Source organism: Pangasianodon hypophthalmus, chromosome 5 (assembly GCF_027358585.1).
Source record: "Pangasianodon hypophthalmus isolate fPanHyp1 chromosome 5, fPanHyp1.pri, whole genome shotgun sequence".
Taxonomy (NCBI): Eukaryota; Metazoa; Chordata; class Actinopteri; order Siluriformes; family Pangasiidae; genus Pangasianodon; species Pangasianodon hypophthalmus.
The window spans coordinates 30283096-30293672 of record NC_069714.1 but is presented as its reverse complement, the minus strand read 5'-3'; the positions used below and the strand labels follow the sequence as shown (position 1 = coordinate 30293672).

The following is a 10577-nucleotide window of genomic DNA, read 5'->3' as shown; positions in this document are numbered from 1 at the left end:
GGAGCCATCACTCTCATAGCAAGACATTGGCTGTCCACAGACAAGACAAGTCTTTACTTCTTCTTCTGCTCTGGCTGTTGCTGCCTCTCTCAGAGCAGGTGCTGGTAGGTTTAAAACTGCAGAGTGCATTGTTACCACTGGCACACTGGTAGTTTCACTCCCCTCTGTCAATGAGAGCCAGAGTTGCTTTGTCCCATAGCTTCTCTGGACTGGTATTTAATGAAGAACCATTGTTCGCAGTTAGGCCAAGTGCTTGACATACTGTGCTATGTGCAGTCCTGTGGTTGGATGAGGCATGCTGGGATCAGTAAAGGACCATTGCTGCATACTCCTGATCCACAAGTTTCAGCAACTCCTTCTTCCCATGATACTTATTTAGCAAGTTGTCAATGGCCTCCCTAATTGGTGCCAACTTGTCCTGCAGAGACAGGTTATTAGTTGGCTCCTAAAGCAGATGTCCCAGTGGTCCCTTACGGAACACAACCTTAACCTGGGGAAAAACAATTTTTTGTGCATGATGACCTGTGAGACAGAAAAAGCAGAATAATCAAATTCGATGTGTTTTCTGGAATGCATCCTGAAACATACAACTGTACACTTTGCTTTGACATTCAAAAAACATTACACATAAATGCAGGCATGAAATACATAAACAATCATGTTCATTCATAGTTTAGCATTTAAATCACCCAACCATGTGATAGAGAGAAAAGCCAGTAGGATGAAGTTTGGTAACGAACAATCTCTCATAAGGAGATGTTGCCGTGTTCGCAGGGAAAATCTGATTTCAGCATTAATTTTGATAAAACACATGCTGATGTAATATAAAGTAACTAACCTGTGATTGATACGTTGAGAATGTATTTAATAATAATAATAATAATAATAATGAACAACATTCTCTCTTCTACTCAGACGGAGTAAAATGGCGAATTTCCCAGTGGTGCAAAAGCTTGGAAGAGCGCCACAAGAGCATCAGTGGTCAAAAGTATATTGCAGCCATAGTGGTTTAGCACTACCATTGAAAATGAACTGGTTTAGGGCCGTTTAGCAAAACAATCCCCGCCCTCTGTCCTTAGGCAAAAGGCAGAAAAAAAATCACAAAAAGGGCTTCAAAGATCCAACATGCCAAAAAAAACAACAGTTACTTACACAAGCCATCATGAGTGATTGGCCTTAACATTACTAACACCAAGCAAAGAAACTGACGAACAGGACAACTTAAATACACACAGGGGAATGAAACACAGGTGACATCAATAACGCTGATGACAGACAGAGGGAACACAACATGGGGGAAGAATAAGGGCCTCTATAAGCTGAAACACAAAACAGCAGGTCCAGAATCTCTGTTAGACTACAGAGTGATGGCCCAGTGATGAGTACATGCAGCAGATAACAAAAGCCATATTTGACAACCTTGACTAAAACCTTGCATTGTCCATGCATTGTCCATGCATCGATGCTTTTACACATTCCCACTGCACATGATGTCCTCAGTCTGTAGACATCCTTTGACAATACAATAACTTGCACATGGAAGCCTTGACTTGATGTTTCATATACATACTTAACATAGACATATACTGTATGTAGTAACACATCCTGCAGTTTATGGTGCTTTTTGAACTCAACAATATTGGCATCACATGATCCCCACAAAAAGGATGATTAAGTGTTGGTCTATAATCTGCAGCTTTGAACTTCCATGGGGACCCACAAGCAACAGATTGAGGGAGTCTGGAGAGCTAAGTATATAAATGGTTTAAATGCACAAAGTGTAAAATACAAAAGCACAAAATTTTAAATTTTTGACAAATTGCTGTGGAATAAGAGCAATAAAACATTTTGTGGAGTGCTTTTATAGGAAAATAATAACCACCAATTGAGCTCCCTAGGCATAACTTCCCACCCCATCCAGATCATCATCAGGGTTTTGACCAAGATGGATGATGATATGGATGAAATTATGGATTCTTACTTCACTGAAAATATACCCCATATACACTACCATTTAAATTTATAATCACTTGTCTTGTTAATAGTTTATTATACGTATATACAACAATAACTTTTACAATGCAGATATACATAGGCTAGTTAGCCAAAGGTATTTTTCAGATGATTTGCTGAATATTTCAAGTTTTTTGGCAACGATAATTAAATAACACACTGTAATGATCTATTTACATTCATTTTTGTTGAGTTACCTGGCACAAGATTTGAAGCATTCTGGATTTATTTTCATTAAAGCTTCTCTGTTATACAGATTTCTTTTCATTTTGTAATTATCTAGAGCTCTGGTCATCATTCTGGACACATCTAAAATCTTCTTGCCTTCCTAACAAATAATTTGAATCTTGTGACATAGCACAGTACACTTAAGAGACCTAATGTTGACAAACTTTGATAGATCTTAAACTAATACAAGTAAGATCATTTCATTAAAATTGTTTCCTGTCTTTCTTTCAATATTTCGCTTTTTAAAATGATCCAAAAGTAACAGAAAACAGATTTCACTTTGCCAAGACAATGAAATCTTTTTTTCCATTACCTTTGGATCATTTTAAAAAGGATTAGGACACAGATTACCTTTTAAACAGGTAATCGGTAATGTGTACTACTACTACATTTAAAGAAACCCTCCCCACTGTTGATCTGTCCTGTATGAGTCCCTGCTTGCGAACCAGTATAGGACGAGAGCATAAGTAATAATCTGTTTTCACTGTTTCTCAGATTGTCAAATGTTTGGTGTGTGTGTTTAATTTTGGGGTAGAATTTTTCTATCTGTGTATTTTCTACCTGTGTATATCTGTGTATTTTATGCATCACGCTCTCTCTCTCTTTCTCTGTGTGTCTGTTGAACTACATGTTATTCCTGCTGCCTGTTGAGATGCCAGTGATCCTGACTCCTTCTGCCCTCCATACCGGTCTGATCCTTCTTGATGCTCTACTTCTACTTGGAGCCTCGCTCACTTGAGAATCACTTGCTGCTGCTGAGGATGGCTCCACATGGATAGCCTAAAGATTGCCATGAAGTTGCTGTGGATGTTACCACACTGATCCCCTAAAGATTGCTGTGGATGGTCTCACCTGAATATCCTGAATTGCACTTCTGACAACAAATCTCATCAGTTACTCAGTGGATAACTTCACTTGGCTACTAAAGGTTTAAAGCTTAAGTCACTAATGAAATCATAAAAGGCCCTAATGCTCATACTGAAGATCCTTTCAACACAATTATTGGCAATAATTGGCTTAATAGCATACAGTTGTTGGTGAGCAATAACATAATCCCACTGTCCAGGTGCGATGTTTGTAGTAGTCCGTTGGATGTAGCTCCTGTTTTCTAATCGTTTGCCGGGAGTTTCTTGCCTGTGTTGGTGTTTAAACTATACTGTTTCTATTTTTTTAAATAAATAATTTTGTGCTCTCATTTTCATCTGCTGTATTTTTCACTTTCCTTTCTGCCATATTTTCATTTTTTTCGAAGAACGCTTTTGTTTTTTGTCAAGACAGCGAGCGGAGGACATCCACACCAGATCCACGCCGTCTATCAACTAATCTTCGACTAAGGCACGTTAACCATGTCAAACATTCAGTTTGTTCACCCCAAATCGGTAGCCAAAGCTAACCTAAGTCTTGCCCAAAGGAGCACCACTCCTCTCTGCTTCACGTGTCCAACAGGTTTGATCTCCTCAGTGAAGCACCTGCTGAGAAACCTGAAAGAGCTCTGGTTATATGAGACTCTATCTTGTGGCACGTGAAATTAGCTAGGCCTTTAGGGGCACCAGCAGCTTTAGTTAGGTGTATACCAGGAGCCAGAGCGCCAGACATAGCAGGTAATCTTAGGGTCTTAGGCAAGCACAGGTTCTCAAAGATAGTTATTCATGTAGGAGCTAATGATATACACCTTTGTCAGTCTGAGGTTACTAAGAGTAACATTGTAGAGGTGCGTAAATTAGCGAAGGCAATGTCCAATGCAGTAATGTATTCTGGCCCCATCCCAATGCAGTGTGTTGATGTAGCTTACAGCAGGTTATGGTAGCTGAACTGCTGGATGTCCAGGTGGTATTCCGAAAAAAATGAATTTAATGCACTGTGTTTAAACAGGATTAAACCAAATGAGTACGTAGCATTAAATGAAGCTAGCCCTCCTGGATACAGTTATATACATCAGCCCCGTCTAACTGGCAGAGGAGAAGGTGTCGCAGTTATTTATAACGATAATCTAGGCGTCACACAAAAGCCTAGTCATAAATTAAACCCGTTTGAAGTTCTTTATACAACATATGTAGCCACAAAAAATAAGTCTACGCAGATGATTCCGCTAATTATTATTTACAGACACCCTGGGTCTTATGCTGAATTCCTATGTGAATTTGTGGTTTTCATCTCTAACCTGGTTGTTTCTTCAGACAAAGCATTAATTGTTGGAGACTTTACTATTCATTGTCACAATCATAATGAAGACCTCATGAATTTTTTCAATGGTAAAATTGAAAATATTAGGCAAAAAATTCAGACTATTAATTAAAAATCTTTATAACTAACCCTGTAGATGATAATATTATGATATCAGGCCAACAATTAGTATGTTTTACTCACCTTTGAGAGACCAAACTAATTTCACTAATTTCATCATCAAAATCATCAACCTGTATACTAGATCCTTTACCTACATGTTTCTTCAAACAGATAATTCCAGAAACAACCAACCGCTTCAAAAGATAATCAATTCTTCCCTGTTTGGCTAAGGTTGTTTGACCTTAGTGCAGCTTTTGATACCATTGATCATGCTATTCTCCTTGATAGACTAGAAAATGTAGTAGACATTAAGGGAACAGCCCTTTCCTGGCTCAGGTCTTATTTGACTGATCGTTATCAGTTTGTAAACGTAAATGGTGACTTCTCTTCGCATACTAAGGTAAAGTTTGATGTCCCGCAAGGTTCTGTTTTAGGCCCAATGCTCTTTTTTTAATATATGCTACCTCTGGGCAAAATTATTCGTAAACATGGGATTAGCTTCCACTGTTACGCTGATGACACACAGTTGTATGTTTCAGCAAAGCCAGATGACAGACACCAGCTTAATAAAGTTGAGGAAAGTGTAAAAGACATTAGAAACTGGATGTTTATTAACTTTCTCTTACTTAATTCTGACAAGACAGAAGTACTTGTACTAGGACCACATGCAGTTAGAAGTAAGCTTTCTGATGAACTCTGGATGGCCTTTCTGTTTCATCATGTGCAGCAGTAAAAGACCTTGGTGTGATTATCGACTCTAGTCTTTCTTTTGAAGCGCATGTAGATAATATAACTAGGATTGCTTTCTTTCATCTCAGAAATATTGCTAAAATAAGAAATATATTGTCACTACACGATGCAGAAAAATTAGTTCATGATTATGTTACCTCTAAGTTGGATTATTGTAATGCCTTACTGTCTGGATGTTCCAGTAGATGCATAAACAAGCTCCAGTTAGTCCAGAATGCAGCAGCAAGAATCCTTACTAGAATCAGAAAATATAACCACATCACCCCTATCTTATCCACACTGCATTGCCTCCCAATCAAATTTTGTATTGATTATAAAATACTGCTATTGACCTATAAAGCACTAAATGGTCTCGCGCCACAGTACTTGAGTGAACTTTTGGTCTTTTATGATCCGCCATGCCTACTTAGATCAAAAGGTGCAGGCTATTTATTGGTACCTCGAATAGTGTGGGCTACAGCTGGGGGTAGAGCTTTCTCTTACAAATCCCACAGTTATGAAACAGCCTTCCACTTAGTGTTCAGGGCTCAGACACAGTCTCAGTGTTTAAGTCTAGGCTGAAAACATATTTGTTAAGTCAAGCCTTTTATGAATAGTCTTTCTTAGGTAAAGGAGCAGATCTGAAGGGTTCACAGGCATAGAGTGTTGTGGTGAACTGGGATGTTTGGATGCTGTCGCCCCCCCACTCTCACACATTCACTCAGGTTTGTTGACGGTGGAGTGGCTGGCTGCCTTATGTCCCAGGGTACCCTCATGTCTGTGTTAGCTTCTGGCTCTCCCTTTTAGTTATGCTGTCATAGCTAGTCTTGCTGGAGTCCCTGCTTGCACTCTGCATGCAAAGTACATTGTCCTTAACCATTAGAAGACAAAAGCTTACCTAACAATCTCTCCCTCTCTCTCCATCTCTCTCTCTCCCTCACTCTCTATCGAGCTACACACTCTACTTCTGAGATGCCAGTGATCCTGGCCCATTCTGCTCCCCGGACCTGCCTGACCCATCCTGATGCCCTACTTCTGGTTGGAGTTCTCATCAGTTGAGTTTGCGCACTGCTGCTGGGGGATGGCCGCATATGGACAGCCTGAAGAACCATTTGGATTGCCGGGGATGGTGCCACCTGGGGGCTGTGGAGATGGCTTGGGGATCACATGTGGGGAGCTGTACTGTAATGGCTTGGGACTGCGATTACTGTAGTGGTTTTAGGGCTGCAGTTGCCACGAGCACCTTCTTACTCAGGACTCCATCAGTGAACAGTGGATAGATTTTAACCAACCGGACTTCTTGCAAGAACTTTGATGAATTTACTGGTTGCACATTTGCACTGTTTGTCCATATAGTACATAATAATAGGGATTTTATTTATAATTGCACTATCCGTTGCACCCAGACGAGGATGGGTTCCCTTTTGAGCCTGGTTCCTCTCAAGGTTTCTTCCTCATATTGTCTCAGGGAGTTTTTCCTTGCCACCGTCGCCTCTGGCTTGCTCATTAGGGATAATTTCACATATTTACAATATATTTTTTGTGAATCCATTTATTTCTGTAAAGCTGCTGTGTGACAATGTCCTTTGTTAAAAGCGCTATACAAATAAAATTGAATTGAATTTAACTATCTGGTGTCACCCAGATCTAAATTTAAATCTGGATTTCTGTAAAGCTGCTTTGTGACTATTTTTAAGCTCTATATAAGTAAAATTGATTTAATAAACTCAAAAAATTCCCCTTTTAACCATGACAGAAATTGAGGGCTCCACTCCTTTTAGAGAAAACAAGTGTGTTACAATTGTTCTGACTCTCCCCTATGGAGGGTTTTAATATTGAATGACAATAAAAATAAAAATAAATAAATCTGCATACTTTGTCATTATATCTGAGCTGTCATATAATATTGTATAGGATTGTATAAATCTCATAGTGTGGACCAGATATACGACAGTTGTGATATGGAACACATTCAGTGTTTTTCAAACAAGAAAATTTTTGAAAATCTGTCTCAATTTAAAAAAATGTTCTCTCTCCATTTTTCCCCCTTCTTCACCTGTTCCTCTCTGCTGTTTATGATCACCAGGTCTGCTCCTCTTCCCTGGCAGTCGTGTCTGCTCTCACTCCAGCTCTTCTTCTCAGTAGAGATGTAGTAAATACTGGAACTGAAGTACTTCCATCCTGGTGTGTTAATGTCTTTCTCTATTCAGACAGAAGATTAAAACACAAGCACCTTCATAACTACACTGTATCATTACCACAAACTGAACTCTGTAACCTATATTCTTTTCAACATATCTCTGAAATTCTGTAACAAACAGCATATATATATGTGATAGCTTTCTTGTAGTAGTGTAATGTGAAAGTGTTATCACTTAGAAAGCTGTCATTATATTCTACATTCTCAATGTTCTTCATATTCATTATTCACTACCAGTTTTCACAAGTGTACTTATGTAAATACTGATGGAAATCTGGTGAAATCTACAACTGTGTTCCATATCTGCACTACTACATTTAATTTAACTTATTGTATTTTATATTTTATATTTTGTGTGTGTACGTGTTGTATCTTGCTACTGACCATGCTGCTGTAACACAAGAATTTCCCTCATGGGATCAAATAAGTATATCTATCTATCTATCTATATCGATATATATATATATATATATATATATATAGACACAGTACAGATACATCAAAGTGAACAAATAATCACATACTCAGTTGAGAAAGTCTTTTCTGCAGTTCGTCTGTCTCCTTCTGAAACTGGTCTTTCTCTTCAGCCAATTTTTTGTTACTGGTCTCTATTCAGACAGAAGATTAAAACACAAACACCTTGATAATTGCACTGTATCATTACCACAAACTGAACTCTGTAACCTATATTCTTTTCAACATATCTCTGAAATTCTGTAACAAACAGCATATATATATGTGATAGCTTTCTTGTAGTAGTGTAATGTGAAAGTGTTATCACTTAGAAAGCTGTCATTATATTCTACATTCTCAAGGTTCTTCATATTCATTATTCACTACCAGTTTTCACAAGTGTACTTATGTAAATACTGATGGAAATCTGGTTAAATCTACAACTGTGTTCCATATCTGCACTACTACATTTAATTTAACTTATTGTATTTTATATTTTATATTTTGTGTGTGTACGTGTTGTATCTTGCTACTGACCATGCTGCTGTAACACAAGAATTTCCCTCATGGGATCAATTAAGTATATCTATCTATCTATATCGATATCTATATATCTATATATCTATCTATATATATGTATATATATAGACACAGTACAGATACATCAAAGTGAACAAACAATCGCATACTCAGTTGAGAAAGCCTTTTCTGCAGTTTATCTGTCTCCCTCTGAAACTGGTCTCTCTCTTCAGCCAGTTTTTTGTTACTGGTTTTTAACTGTTCCTTCTCAGCAGTCAGGTTGTTGTAACTGGTCTCTAATTGGTCTCTCTGTGTAGTAATGTTGTTATAACTGGTCTGTATCTGGTCTCGCTCTGTAGTCAGCTTGACCCACAGTATTGCAATGGCAGCCAGCAAGAGAACAGCCAGCATCAGCAGACACACAACAGCCAGTCTGTAACATCTGAGTCCTGAGGTGTTTGGTTCTAAAGCCAGAAAGTGATAGATATGTATTATCTACATAGGATGGTGTATTATTCATTTGGGCTGTCGAATCAGGTGAAGTAGTCTGTGTATAAATGTGTGTACGTACCTGAAGTTGCAGTTCCTTTATTGCTCCTGGTCACTTGCATTTCTTTTGCATCTTCATTCATGTAGATCTCTTCATATGACTCCGTGCTCAGATCAGCTGGCCTGCTGTCTGCTGAAAATCTGAAGTTTTCATAAATTGGTGTACTCATCTCCCTGTAAAGAAGCTGGAACTCCAGTGAGCCTTCAATCTGTTTTAAGTGTTGATCTATACAATCTCCACTGCACTCGACTCCTCCAGCTCTAAAAAACTGTGTGAGGTTTTCTAAAAAAAAATACTCTATTCTCAGGACAGGAAGTTGAGGTGAGACCTTGTCATATGTCATCGTACACATGCAACATTTTAGACGCCCATATCTATAACTACTCTCTTTAGAGTCTCAGTAGGTACTGCCACTGGATTGCATGAATTCTCTGTGCCAGAATTCGACACTCAAATCTCTTACATTTATATCAGATGCTTTTTTCCTAGAGCAGCTTACAGAAGTGCTTTATAATCTCTATTATAGACATTTTCTCATACTAGTAATTGTACTTTTATTTTTACTATACTTAAGTATTATTTATACTTTACTTGAGTATTATAGAAATTCAATACTTGTACTCTTATACTCGTATGTGTGGTGGAAAGTGTCCAGTATGTGGCCAGGGTCACGATGGTAAATGTGGTCAGGATCCGAAGTAAAACCAGACACAAGGCAGAATAGTTCACCCCAGATGGGACACCAATTCATCACAGGTCACTATTCACACACACACACTAGTTGCACCTAGGGGCAATTCATCTTAGCCAATCCACCTAGCTGCATGTTTTTAGACAGTGGGAGGAAACTGGAGAACTCAGAGGAAACCAATGCAAACACAGGGAGAACAAGTCCACACAAACAATAATCTGAGCTCAGGATCAAACTGGGGACCGTAGAAATGTGAGGTGGCAACACTACCTACCACACCACCATGTTGCACTCTATTTCTGTAAATCTTTTTTCTTAAAGTTCCATGGTTCTTGGGAAAAAGAATTCTCCGTTCTTGGGAAAAAGAATTCTCTGCCATCAGCAAGGTTTGAAGGTTATGCTCCTTTTAAGGAAAAACAAATAAAGTTACCATAAAAAAAGAAGTAGTAAATCTGGGACAGGGGACTCAAACTCAAATTCTGCCTAGGTCATATTAGCATTTTTGTGAGCATTTGAAGGGCCATAAATTAAAGCTATTTATTTGAATTATTATTATCTATTCTACCGATTAACACCAACAACTGACTCTAAAAGTAGAAAAGGTTGTTTCTTGGGAAAAAGAAGCACTAACAGAAACCATTCAGCTGTATGAAATCTTATTCCTCAGCAAGAGCATTTATTATACGGGTTAAAGGTTTTTTTTGTTTTGTTTTGTTTTTTAAACTTGAGGTAAAGAAAGAGATTTGAGAAGACCTAGGACTGGATTTCTCCTCAGATTTTTCTACTAACTGACTGGGAGCTTGGAGCAGGGCTTTAAGCTGAACTGGAGCTTGGAGTGGAGCTTAGGGCTGAAATGGAGCTTAGAGTGGAGCTTAGGGCTGAAATGGAGCTTAGAGTGGAGCTTAGGG

General features: G+C 38.4%; 1 protein-coding gene across 1 annotated transcript; it reads right to left on the bottom strand.

The window, feature by feature from the left end:
• Positions 1-304: 304 nt before the first annotated feature.
• Positions 305-9147, bottom strand: LOC128318308 (C-type lectin domain family 12 member B-like). The gene is made up of 4 exons (XM_053233861.1): positions 9000-9147; positions 8599-8892; positions 7313-7458; positions 305-445 (listed from the first exon to the last, which is right to left on the bottom strand). The coding sequence occupies exons 1-4, from the start codon at positions 9145-9147 to the stop codon at positions 305-307; spliced, it is 729 nt and encodes a 242-aa protein (XP_053089836.1).
• Between the last annotated feature and the right edge of the window lie 1430 nt (positions 9148-10577).